The sequence below is a fragment of the Equus przewalskii genome, chromosome 10 (genome assembly GCF_037783145.1).
Source record: "Equus przewalskii isolate Varuska chromosome 10, EquPr2, whole genome shotgun sequence".
Taxonomy (NCBI): Eukaryota; Metazoa; Chordata; class Mammalia; order Perissodactyla; family Equidae; genus Equus; species Equus przewalskii.
The window spans coordinates 33,288,316-33,302,299 of record NC_091840.1 but is presented as its reverse complement, the minus strand read 5'-3'; the positions used below and the strand labels follow the sequence as shown (position 1 = coordinate 33,302,299).

General features: G+C 38.1%; 1 protein-coding gene across 1 annotated transcript; it reads right to left on the bottom strand.

Annotated features, from left to right (window-relative positions):
* Positions 1-7,176: 7,176 nt before the first annotated feature.
* Positions 7,177-13,818, bottom strand: SMG8 (SMG8 nonsense mediated mRNA decay factor). Its single transcript, XM_008536500.2, has 4 exons — positions 9,877-13,818; positions 9,154-9,299; positions 8,022-8,894; positions 7,177-7,607 (listed from the first exon to the last, which is right to left on the bottom strand). Exons 1-4 carry the CDS (start codon positions 11,633-11,635, stop codon positions 7,410-7,412), a joined length of 2,976 nt encoding a protein of 991 aa, XP_008534722.1. The 5' UTR covers positions 11,636-13,818; the 3' UTR covers positions 7,177-7,409.
* Positions 13,819-13,984: the final 166 nt, after the last annotated feature.

The following is a 13,984-nucleotide window of genomic DNA, read 5'->3' as shown; positions in this document are numbered from 1 at the left end:
AAAAAGAGTAAGATTGGCATCAGATGTTAGCTCAGGGTCAATCTTCCTCACCAAAAAAGTAAAATAAAATCTTGTGATTCTTGACTCTGGTTTTAAGCAAATTACTCTTTATCCTGTTTATTTATATGTAAAATGAGAAATTTTTTGCTAAGTGATAACTTCCAACTCTCACGTTCTACTAATGAGCTTGGTTCCCAAAGATTCTAGTTTCTTTTAAGAGGAGTAAATAAGATTTAGAAGATTCTTGAAAACAGGGGCCTTTATTAGATTTTTTAAAGTAGCTGAAAAAGACTTTTGCGTCAGTTTACCACTAGGAGTAGTCTTTTTCCTGATCTAATACCAAAATACCCAAAGAAATGGTGAAGCCTTTGTAGAAGAAAAAGAACTAAGTATAAAAATTTCCAAATACAACCAAACTTTTAAAATCAAAACATTTTAAAGAAACTCATGAGTTAAAAAATATTGCCTTGGGGGCTGGCCTGATGACGAAGCGGTTAAGTTCGTACATTCCGCTTCTCGGGGGCCCGGGCTTCGCCGGTTCAGATCCCAGGTTTGGTCATAGCACCACTTGGCAAAGCCATGCTGTGGTAGGCGTCCCACATATAAAGTAGAGGAAGATGGGCATGGATGTTAGCTCAGGGCCAGTCTTCCTCAGCAAAAAGAGGAGGATTGGCAGTAGTTAGCTCAGGGCTAATCTTCCTCAAAAAAAAAAAAATATATTGCCTTGTTAGGAATTAAGGAAAGCATCTATTTACGGCTGTCACATAATATCCTATAAGTCAGTTGATGTGCGTGGTTCTGTTTCCCTTTTCCAAAATCTCACCTGATAGCCCCTTTTCTTTAAATTTGATGACTACTATTTATGATGAGTATAGACACATATATTGATAAATGTTACCAGAAAAAAAATCTATGTATGAATATTAACCTTCAAATATAGAGGCACCTGTGGCTTAGCAGATAAAGCCCTGAACTTAGAACACACTGACACAGCTATACATTTATAAGCTGAGTGACTTTGGGCCTATCACTTAGTTTAAGCCTCAGTTTCCACATCTGTAAAATGGGGACAATTGTATCTAACGTCATAAGGTTGTTCTGAGGATCTAATTAAGTAAAATGAAAGCATTAAAAGTATCCTATATAAGTAAAGGATTATGTCAGAAGATAAAATTGTTTCTTTCTCTAAAATATTACCAACAAATTTTGGAAAAGCATACAGAACTACTCAAAATAAGTAACCAAGCAGGAGCACATATACATAATTGGAGGCCCAAGAAAATGAACACTAATGAAAGAAGAGGCAAGCTATAATAGTAGAAAAGCATCTTTTAAAAAATTGCACCAACATGAACAAAAATGTCTTCCAAGATGAAGAAGGTCATATTTTGAGGGAAATTTACAAGAGGCTCTAAAGTTAACAAGACATTATTTAAACCAAGAAAGGAAATTAATGCAAGCAATGAATTATCACAGGGAAAAAAATATTGAAAAAGAATGGGTATCAGAAATCACTGGGCTTTTTCATTATAAATAGAAAACTGATGTCTGGAGCAGTTAAGTAGTTTTCCCGAGACTACATAGCTAGTGGCTGATGTTATATTAACAAAGTCACCAATCTTAAATCAGTTCAAGGGGGTGAAGATAGTACTGATCTTCCGAAAAATAAAAGACTTAAAAAAACAGTCTTGCTCTTTATAGAAGACACCGTTAAGGAAATTTCCACTTAAAAACTATCCTTAGAAGCGTATCAGAGGTGGCAGATCTGGGAAGCAGTACGGTGGAAGAACACTGAATTCCAGTCCAATAATTCCTCAACTTATTTCAACCGCATCTACAATTGCATTGCCCAAGTCATTAGTACTCTAGATAGCAGACGTAACTGACTAAGTACATATGTCATTGAGACTAGAAGGCATTTACCCAAGAGTTCTGAAGCAATCCATAAATTAAATTATGATACTATTCAAAATAAGAAAACTGCTGGGGGCCGGGCCCGTGGTGCCACAGTTAAATGTACACATTCCACTTTGGCCGCCTGGGGTTCGCCGGTTGGGATCCCAGGTGTGGATATGGCACCGCTTGGCAAGCCATGCTGTGGCAGGCGTCCCACATATAAAGTGAAGGAAGATGGGCATGGATGTTAACTTAGGGCCAGCCTTCCTCAGCAAAAAAAGGAGGATTGGCGGCACATGTTAGCTTAGGGCTGGTCTTCCTCAAAAAAAAAAAAAAAAGCGCTGTTATTAGTATGCTGATGGATTGGCAGACTGCCATGAGGTTTCCCAACTATGACAATGGGAATCTGATACTAAGTTAGAACACGGTTCAACTTTCTATAGGGCAATTTAGCAATATGTATCAAAATGTAAAATGCGTATATCCTTTAGTCCATCAATCCCAGGTCTAAGAGTTTATTCTGCAAAGAAAAATTTCACAAGTATTAATAAAAGATGTATGCACCATGGTGTCCTATCAATGTTTGTAGGAGCCCTAAGTTGGAAAAAACCTAAATATCAAACAACAAAGGACAGACTATGTACATCATGATAAGGGAAAATGATGCAGCCATTAATAATAGACTTCCATTTATTGACAGGAAAAATGTCCAACGCATAGTAGACATTGAGTGAAAAAAAGCTGAGTGAAAAAAGCAGATTACAGAAAACGATGTTTTCTATGATTGCAATTACTATGTAAAATTGAATACCTATCCACATGTGCATGTACGCATAGAGATGTTTAGAAGGATATTCACTAAAATGTTGAGAGTGGTTAGCAGAGCACTAGCAGAGCAGTGGAATTACAAGTAACTTACTCTTATCTTTGTTTAAAAAAATTCTTAATGATGGATACAATGACTACATATTAGTTTTACAAAAACAACAAAAGTATGTTCAAAACCAAAAGCAATTGTTTTAAATGAGATTCTAAACTAGGTATTTTATATTGAGAAAACAGCTAGGATAAAATAAAGGGTAAAAATCATTTGAGGGGCCAGCCCGGTGGCACAGCAGTTAAGTTCGTACATTCCCCTTCAGTGGCCTGGGGTTTGCCGGTTTGGATCCCAGGTACAAACATATGCACCGCTTGTCAAGCCATGCTGTGGCAGGCATCCCACATATAAAGTAGAGGAAGATGGGCACAGATGTTAGCTCAGGGCCAGTCTTCCTCAGCAAAAAGAGCAGGATCAGCGGTAGATGTTAGCTCAGGGCTAATCTTCCTCAAAAAAAAAAAAAAAAAAAGATACTCAATTACATATAACTTAGTAGGAGAAAGGAAGTAATAATCAAGTGATGTAATATAGTCCTCTAAGAGTGTTTGGAATGAAAAGGAACCATGGGATATAATTTATACTATAGAAATTTTTGCTATACCTATTTAAATAGAAATTTTTTTATAGCTATACCTATAGGCAGGATTATTTTTAGTATGGAAAGCTTTTGGTAAAATATTTAAATTGTATTTAGAAGATGATCAGATCTGAGCTATCAGTTACAAACTAACAAGAAATAACTATCCCTTATATTTATAAAACAGTTTAGAGTCTGTAAAGGACTTCAACTAATATGATCTTTAAGTGTTTGAACCATGGTTATCTTTTGAGGTAGATGAGGGAGTTATTATCCCCATCTTACAGATCAATAAGCTGAAGCTTTAGAGGGGATCCAGTGTTAGGAGATGCAGCAGACTATTTCCTCAAGGCACCAACCCAATGAGCTGCTGTGTCAACTTAGGCCAATAAACATTATTAACAGTACTGAAAATTAAACATAAACTATTAGTTGGCTTTTGTGCAAAATTATGCAGCCTTCCAAAAACTTAGCGCAGTTTTATTTGCCACATCTTAGGACAGGCACAAAGTCATGGGAGACAGAACAGAAAAAGGGCAACTAAATGGCCAAGGGATTTGAGAAGATGCTTGATATAAAGCATAAACAAACTAACAAAAGCTAAAGCCAGTTTGAAAGACTAAAGAAAGATACAAGAAGAAAGGTACAAACTGTCTACAAAACTGCTGTATGTCATGGGGCTTACCACAGTGTTTTACATGTACTAGGCACTGCTTACCTGGTTATAAAAGGTAGGATTAAAACTAACCAAGACTTTTTCACCATCTCCCAAATGATTAGAATTATGGGATAACTTTAAAAAGTACATTTAAGATAAATCATAATTATTATCAAGAATTTATCTATGTGCCCCTCTATTAGCTTTATATGTAACTCCTTTAATCCTTACAACCACCCTTAGTGATAAACAGGAATTCTCATTACCATTTTAGAGAAAATAATACTGAAGGATTAAGTAAATTATTCAGGTTTCTTAAGTGGTGAAGTCAATTTTCTTTAGCTTCAATCTACTACAGCACTATTTTATAGAGGAGAAAATACGGAACAAGATGGGGTATAAGAATATAAAGATTCAATACAGTTTTAGAATCAAGATTCATAGTCTTAAGGGAAACTAAGACGTTTTGGGGATAGCCTACCTAATTTTTCTGACATTAAAAACTCAGCAATTCAGACCAGAGTCAAAATATTCAGTTGGAGGAATTGACATGCAGTTTCTGTTCTTATATTTTCTAAGAGAGCAGAACACAGGAAGAGCACAGCTTTGAAATCAGTGTTCTCAATTTAACTTCTGACTTTGCTACTCCCTAGCTATGTGATCTTGGACAGATTATTTAACCACTTCACGCTTTAATTTCCTGATCTATAAAACAGGGATAATACCTAACTTGCAGTGTTTTGAGGATTAGAGGCAATGCATGCAAAATGCTTAGTAAAGTACCTAACAAGTGGATATTCATGAAATAGCTATTAATACTGCCTGCCATTCAATAAAGCCTAGCTATTGTTATTTTTATGAATCAGGTTTCCCTACTCCTATTTTTCTAATTTTCTTTTGTTTTCTGTTTCTTGGAAGTCTTTTTTGTTGTTGTTTTAGTATTGATTCACTGTTTAAGTTGTACAATGGAACCTAATTTTAAGTAAACCAACATGTGAAGCTAATTTTAAAATTAGAACAATGTAATTTACTTTACAAAATGATGTATCATATTAGTCCTTTAAATAGTAAGCACTCCTTGAATAAGATTTATTTATTTCCTAAAAATTTTAATTCTATACAATGTTTCATGGACACATCAAGAGTTACCAGTAGGCCAAAGATGTCCTGTGAAGTCTTCTGACCTGGTGACACTTAAAAAAGAATCAATTTGAAACATCTGCTTATATCTCAATAATAATAAGAAAAATCTGCTAAGCAAAGGACACTGCAAGTGCTGCCATAGGAGAAATATAATTTCTTTTCTTTCTTTTGTTTTTTTTTGAGGAAGATTAGCCCTGAGCTAACTGCTGCCAGTCCTCCTCTTTTTGCTGAGGAAGCCTGGCCCTGAGCTAACATCCGTGCCCATCTTCCTCTGCTTTATATGTGGGACGCCTACCACAGCATGGTGTGCCAAGCGGTGCCATGTCTGCACCTGGGATCCGAACCGGCGAACCCCGGGCCACCAAAGGGGAATGTACGCACTTAACTGCTGTGCCATGGGGCCGGCCCCGAAATACAATTTCTTTAAGAAAGTCATCACTTTTGAAATTTGCTGAAGGTTTATATGCCTAAAGAGAAAGGTAGTAAGCAATACAAATTGCATGGTCCACATTTCTCTAACGCAACACTGTGTAAACCTATTTAAGGATAAAAACAAACAAGTGCTGCACTTGTCTTTTAAGCAGGCTATAAGTACAAATAGCATAAAGATTTTTTTATTTCAAAACTCTACAGAAATTCAAAGTAGGGTGGCTTCTATAACCAAAAATAATCAAGTAATATTACTTACTAATTTAAGCAGGAATGAAAGTTGTTCCATATAGAATGCCATTAAAAGGGAAACAAAGAAAAAAGACACAGGTTTGCTCTTCTGACACCTATTGGTTCTTACAAACTACTTTCTTATAGTTCCTTTGATCTACAAGTTTACGTAACCTGTTATTCAAGTCTTAGAGGCTATTCAAAAAACAAAACAACTATTAGTACATATCCTACAGAGCAATCTAGCTGTATTTCCCAAAAGCAGTGTGCTGATCAATAAAACCAACCAAGAACCATGTTTGGTACAAAAGCAATTGTGCTTTTTAAAACTGATATAAAAAGAACAAAAGATATAAAAGAAAGGATGAAAAATAAGGATAAGATGTAAGAAGAATGTAGACTCATTTTCATATTGGCTCACATTCTCCTTTTCCTAATCAAACTATAGTAAAGTGGGCATAAAAATACATCTAATTAAACTACAATTCCAAATTGGCTGCCATTTCTCCCTATACATTTTATGTTTTCTAACATCCATGCCCATCTTCCTCTACTTTATATGTGGGACGCCTGCCACAGCATGGCTTGACAAGCAGTGCATAGGTCCACAGCTGGGATCCAAACCGGCAAACTCCAGGCCACCAAAGCAGAATGTGCAAACTTAACCGCTGCGCCACTGGGCTGGCCCCATCTTCCTATACATTTTAAAATCTAAATCTAAATAACTGCTTTAAGCTGATAGCAAGACGTATTAAACAAATACTATTTTTTATATATACAGAAACTAAAATTTCCAATTCCTTTTGGCCAGCACTTCAAAATCAACGTGTATAGGAAAATATAATCAATTACACTAGAATTTTGGATGTTATTTTGCACATTTATCTAATTGATAATATAACAGTGTCACCAGGTTGATGCTGGTGAAAGTTATAGATTGGTAAGATTTGTATTACTTGACAGATTGCTTCACAGTATAGGAATTTTTAAAGAATAAAGTGTGTATTAATATTTTGGATTAAAAAGTTTTAGTTCAGAGCATTCACTCAAAATATGGTATCTCATCAGTCCAAGAATAAAATGGTAAGAACAAAACAATCTAACTCAGATACCATAATTGTGAGGTAAATAACAGGGATTTTTTTTGCAATTAAGTCCTTATACTATTACCAGATAACCTACTGGATCATCTTATTTTGAAGATAATTTCAGGAGCAGCATCTTAAGGAAAATCCCAGCTAAAACATCATTTTAGCAAAAACAGTTTTGGTTCACATGATTAAGCAATGTTCCCGCTATGACAGAAACATGGTTTATTATGGACAGTGAAACAGAAACAAAAGAAAATAGAAGTATAACCATGTATTTTGTCATTTTCTAGAATAACCAACGTTTATTAGGAAGTTGTAGCCCCACTTACAGTAAATATCAACAATATCACGAAATAGTGGAACAATTATTGTCCAAATACTGAACTCCTGTAACCAAAACACATTTTGGGTTCAAGAAAACACAGTATACACATACCAAAAAAATACCCTATATACACCAAAAACAAAAACCAGCTCAAGTTTAAGACTGAACTGGCTGGAAAACACTTATTGTGTTACTGCTTTAAGAACCCCACGGAGCACCTTGTAACTCATTAACTGCACGTTTTCCTTCGGAGGGAAACAAGGTCCTCTCTCAGTCACATATGCATACGGAAATCTCAAAACCCAGAGGCCATCTGGTGGGAGAGTGATTTCCTGTTTTTCTGGGTAGAATACTGGACATGGTGGTGGGCCTGGTTGAACCTGAAAAAACACAGGTGATAGAATTATTTTTACATTTTTCAATAAGAAACACATGAAAGATAAATACCCAAACAAACAGTAGGTTTGAAGAGCACAAAAGATTAAGTACGTAATGGGTACACTCCTAATTCTTATATCCAATATTACATTCTTTAGTCTCAAATATCTTGCTTTTCTACAGATTTTTGACTTCAAGTTCTGCCTCTGAACCAATGATGTCAATTATGATGTGAACTGATTAACGCATCCACAATTTATTTTTCAAGAAACAGAATATTAGGTATAAAAAGTATAAAATTAAGACCTGTTTAATGAAATAATTAGCTTGATATTATCCTGTACTTTAAAAAAACAATCAAAACAAGCATCAGCATTTTTTGTTTGTTTGAGAATGGAAAGGGTTGTATTTCTTACCTGAGGCATGAGTATTATCTGCAAAGGAGCATCAGGAACCACAACAAAAAGCCTCATAAGTTGAGCATAATGTGGTTTCAGCCCTCTACCCTGAGATGATGACAGAATATATAAGGGCATATCACTGTTCAGGGCTTTTAAAGCTGACTCCTTTGGCCCACTTCCCATTACTTTCATTACTTTGTCAGGTCCGGAGCACATAAATCTCCGACCTCGAGAGTCTTCATATTCAAAGCCCACAAACGCTCGGGCTATGTCATCTCGCCGTCTTCCTCTTCCCATTACAACTGCACTTCTCTTTCCAGGGACAGCTTTATTTGGAGCAGGCCAAGAATTTGTGTCCAAGTCTCCTTCATCTTCAGCTCTAGTCCTGATGACAATGTCCCAAGGCATAAGATAGTTTGTTCCTGGAATGAAGCCCTGTTGGTCCAAACCTGTATGAAAGTTATAAGACTTAGCAGGACCTAGTTTAACCAAAGACCAGCTGGAGAATTTGGGTAGGAGACCTTTAGGGCAATTTGAATGTAGCATGCCTGGGAGATACTCAACTGTAGATGCCTGTCGATCAACCAAGTTTGGTCTCTTCTCAGTTTTTACTTCTCCCTGACCATGAACTTCGGGATTATCTCCTCCTGCTTGTGGGTCAGCTGGATAGGTACCTAAACTATCTGTGGATTGACCTAAACTCAAAGCTAAACTGAGGCTTGTGCTCTCTCCTTGGGTTTGAGGTTCTTTTTCTTTAAGTTTATCAGCATCTGCATCTGCAGGGGCAGGAGAGGATTCATTTTTGGCAGGAGCAGGATCTGGAGTACTTGGTTCAAATACAGGGAAATTGATATGATCCAATTTTCCACAACATTTTTCTTCCAGAAGCTATACAGGAAGAAAAATAAATAAGTAAATAATCTTGTGAGCTTTTCATTTAAAATAACACATTCTTCACTCTAAAAAGCAAGATCAACAATTAATGGCCAAGCAAGTAAGTACAGATAAAGGACTTTCCCTTGCTTACATATCGCACTACAGTCCTTTACTTTTCCAGATATTTTCCTGCTGAAAATATGTATTTTTACTCAAATGGTAGTTAGCAAAAAAAAAAAAGAAGAGGAAGAAGTAAAAATTCAGAGTCTACCTGATAAAAGTCATAGTTAGCTGCCTTGATATCAAAGGGATCATCTCGAGGTGCTTGTTTCCTTCCACAGTTACAGGCCCCAGTGGATCGAGCTCGGCTATTGTGATATAGCACAGGAGGATTTCTATCAGCCTCTGGCTTCTCTCCTGGAAAATATAACAGTTATTATTAATTTCACACACACAATACAGAGTCAAGTTTATTCTGCATTCTAGAGCATCTAACGCCCAAATTTCTCCAAAGAGTTCTTTGGAAATAAGAAGGAAAAAATCCACCAGAAACACAAAAACCTTGACTAAACACACATAACAGAAAAAATGAGTAGAAATACATAAATAATACATTTTTAATCTAAAGTTTTAGGGTTTCTAAGTAGATTTTATCATCATCACGGTGGACTTACACTTCATTATATTCATTTTAGTTCAACAAAAACTCCAAGATAAAAATTTTAATGTGAAATTTCTGAAACTTTGTATTATTTAATAGTTCTCATTTACTAATCGCCTAAGGTTCATTCTTTAAATAAAAGAAAATAATTAGTAGTCATAACTGGTATTTTCTTTTTACAGTAGAAAGAGAGAAAATTTAAATCTGATGCACGTACATTTCTGTAAGACTCTCTTTTTAAAATACCAATACATAGTAAACAAACTCTCTTAAAATAAGAGTGAAAACACAGCTCAAAGTTTTGATTTCAAAATGATGAAAAATCTTAGCTACCTGATTTAGGTAATGAATGAAATTTATGTACACAATGTTGATCAGTTAAACTCCTCTCCTCACAGAGCTGATGACCATTGCTCCAAAACTTGTAGCAGTCCTCGTGTAACTGCATGGCGTATTTGTGAAAGGCTGGACCCCTAGCATGTTGACTGTACACTCGAAGAGCCTGGGCAAGCTGATTCTTATGTACAGTCATTGTGTAATTATGAGGCAAATTTGACTGATAGGCACTATGGGCCATGGGTAAAGCTTTTTGGCATCGGTTTTCTGAGAATTTGGTGTCAATATCCAAAAACCCTTCCAAGACTTTAATACTGCTTAAAATCTTAGATGTTAGCTCCCCAGTGGGAGAACTCAGGTCCTCCTCTTTCCCATCAATAGCTACTTCATACAGTTTTGAAGCTGCTGAGATCCACTTCTGATAAGTGGGAAGTTCAAAATGGGAAGGCTGTGGGTTCCTGCCCACACTGTCATCAAAACCTTTCTTGCTTAGGACTAGCTCCACATGCTGCCATAGGAATTCCCGAAGAGTGAAATCCACTAGCTGTCCTGAAGAACTGGAAGTGCTGCTGTCACTGTGGAAGGAAAGCTGTTGTCGACTGTGCTGCCTCATCACTTGGTATCGCCTGGGCCCAGAAAGGGGAGCAGGCACTAGCAAAGATTCCGAGTCCTTCACGGTACAATGACTCCTAAGTTGGTCCAGCAACATGCCTACTGGGTCCTCCTCCTGGCTTCCAGGAACTATGTACACAAAAGCCTGGTTGGCAGGCACAGTAAAGAGGCAGTTGATACTCTGATTAGTCAAGACACGACTCTTCCGAAAGATTCTATAGATCTGGTCCTCTAGGGCATGCTGCAGTCTCCTTTTGGGAGAATGCTTCTTGGGCTTGTCTGGATGAGCTGGGTCTTGGTTCCGAGGAGGTTCCACTTTGAGGGCTCCATTGAGTTGGAAGAGAAAAAGGAGTCTAGGTGGGCAAGGTCGACAGTTAAGTTTCCAGTCTTTGCCAACTGGACAATCCTTAATGGCTGTTTTGAGGAGGGGCAGTACTTTCTGTCTCAGTCCATCCAAGGCTCTGAATACTCGGTCATAAGTGATGTCAAAGGAACAAGTGGGATGGACCAGAAGCAGGATGTGACAGACGGAGAACAGGTAAAGGAGACTGAGGCACTGCAGCTTCTCTTGATGCTTCCAGAACTCGTGCGCTTCTGCATGAGGTAAGGAGAGGCCACCTCCAGCTTCCCCGCTCTGAAGAGCCCGACAAGCCCGCAGAAGTTGGGAATTGTCACAGATAGAAGTGAGAAGAAGATATAGAACTTTGCTTTCCTGACTGTAATAGGCCTGCAGAAGGCTGTAGTCCTGGGAGCCTGGCTCACTTCGGCTATCTTCCGCAGCGGCTACACCTCCCCTAACTGGATCCTCGGCCCCAGCCCCAGGGTCCCCGGCTCCACCAGCTTCCCCAACGGCGCCAGCCTCGTTCCTGACTCCAGGTCCTGGGTCCCCAGGATCTTGGTGGCGAAAGAGGGGAAAGACCTGTCGGTCGCACACGGTGTTCACAAGTGAGAACTTCTCGGAATTCAGTCGCAGAGCCGTCTTGCCGAAGATTCCCACCACGCAAATCTCATCCTCTCGCCAAGGAGGCTCCGGTCCGCCAGCCGCGCTCCCTCCGCCCTCTGTAGAGGACCCCTCGGGACTTTCAGGGCCGCTCCAGGCTGAAGCTCCCATTAGAAGCTCTCGCAAGGTAACAGGGCCCGCCATGGTGCGGAGACTTCTCTAGAGTCCTTCCGGTCCGCCCCGTAAACCTAACCGGCTTTCGTCCAGTTTTGAAATCCCTCCCCCGCGTCTTCGGTACCTGTTGCCCTCTCACTTTAGGTTCCGCCTCCTGCGCCTCCTGTCCTAGTTTTCCTCCCTAGTCCTACGCCGCAGCAAGTTTGATTTTCCTCCGCCTGAGACGGTAAGACTTGAGATATCAAAACGACCACCGGAAGCAGTTTGTATTTCAGGGAATACAAAAACACTGCACAGGGAGAGTGTCAAGTGACTCTTCCAAAATAGGAAAATGGTTCAATTTAAGCTCTAGAACTTGGGTGCACAAGGCGTAGTATGCAGACCGAAGAGGAGGGAACTCGTTAGAAATGCAGAATTTCAGGCCCCAACCCAGACCTGCCTAATCAGAAGATGCATTCAGTGAAATCCTAGTGATAGGTACACGCTTTGCAGTTTGAGAAAAACCGCTTTAGAAACGTCTTGCAAAGCAAGGAACAGATTTCCTTCTTCAAACCTATTCATAAGGAAATATTCACTCACATCAAGGGAAAGGAAGACAATGATTTTGAAACGTTTATGGAGTAGAAGCTTTAAAAAAATAATTTCTCAGGCTCAGAAGATTATATACCAAAATGTTAAACAAAGCGTATATCAAAATATTTAAAGTGTAGTGGGATTTGTTTACTTTTATTTATTCCTTTTTTTCTGTTTTTTTTAAACAGACTTTATTTTTTAAGAGGAGTTTTAGGTTCATATCAAAATTGAGCAGAAAGTGCAGACAGTTCCCATATGCCCTCTGCTCCCACAGGCACAGCCTCCTCAGCTATCAACACCCTCCTCCAGAGTGGTACATTTGTTGCAACTGATGAACCTAGATTGACACATCATTATCGCCCAAAAATCCGTAATTTACATTTCGGTTAATTCTTGGTGTTGTACGTTCTATGGGTTTGGACAAAAGTGTAATGACATATACCACCATTATAGTATCATATAGAATAGTTTCACTGCCCTAAAAATCCTCTGTGATCTGCCTATTCATCCCTCCCTTTCTCATAACCCCTGGTAACCACTGATCTTTTTACTGTCTCCATAGTGTTGTCTTTTCCAGGATGTCATATAGTTGGAGTCATACAGCACAATCTTTTTGGATTGGCTTTTTTCACTGAGTAGTATGCATTTAAGGTTCCTCTGTGTTTTTTCATGATTTGGTAGCTCATTTCTTTTAAGTCCTGAATAGTATTCCATTATCTGGATGTATCACAGTTTATTTATCCACTCACCTACTAAAGGACATCTTTGTCGCTTCTAAGTTTTGGCAATTATGAATAAAGCTGCTACAGACATTTGTGTGCAGGGTTTTGAGTGGACATCTTTTATTTTTATATCTCTATTTTCTAATTTCTTTTTACAATGAACACTTTTTTCAATTTGTAATGTTAAAAAAATTCTTCCTTGAAGAAATGTGGAAAGCCTTAACTCAATATTTGACTCAGTTGCTTGGAAGTTTGAATGGTTAGATTTATTTTTTGAAATACTCTTGGTTTTAAAGTAGAAATGGAGTTAAATAATTTGTGTTTAAGGTTCTTGGAATGTCAAATAATGACAATAAAATAATAAAGCACAGATTGCTTACTCTGAGTGTGGCTCTGTGCTAAATCTTTATCGAGAATTATCTCATTTATGTATGATCTCACTTATATAGAGAATCTAAGAAAACCTAACTCTCAGAAATAGAGAACATGTCAATGGTTGCTAGGAGTGTGTGAGTGTGGGGCAAAATGGGTGAATGTAGTCAAAAGGTACAAAGATCCAGTTACTACATAAATAAGTTTCTGGGGATGTAACGTACAGCATGGTCTAACTATAGTTAACAATATGGTATTGTATGCTTGAAAATTGCTGAGAGTAGATCTTTTTCTTTTCTTTTAATTTTATGTTTCCTTTTTCTCCCCAAAGCCCCCCCGGTACATAGTTGTGTAATTTTAGTTGTGGGTCCCTCTAGTTGTGGCATGTGGGATGCCACCTCAGCACGGCCTGATGAGTGGTGCCATAAGGGCAACCAGGATCTGAACCGGCAAAACCCTGGGCTGCCGAAGCGGAGTACACGAACTTAACCACTCGGCCACAGGGCCGGCCCAAGAGTAGATCTTAAAAGTTCTCATCACAAGAAAAAAAAATCTGTAACTATATGAGGTGATAGATGTTAACTAAACGTATTGCGGTGGTAATCATTTTGCAATATATACATATATCAAATCATGTTGTATACTTAAATTAATACAATGTAATATGTCAGTTACATCTCAATAAAACTGGAGGAAAAAAAGAACTACCTCA

Coding starts and splice junctions, on each gene's coding strand:
- SMG8 (XM_008536500.2), bottom strand. CDS start 11,635: ATGGCGGGCCCTGTTACCTTGCGAGAGCTTCTAATGGGAGCTTCAGCC. Junction 9,300..9,876: donor TCATTCATTACCTAAATCAG/GTAGCTAAGATT, acceptor TATATTTTCCAG/GAGAGAAGCCAGAGGCTGAT. Junction 7,608..8,021: donor AGATAATACTCATGCCTCAG/GTAAGAAATACA, acceptor GTGTTTTTTCAG/GTTCAACCAGGCCCACCACC.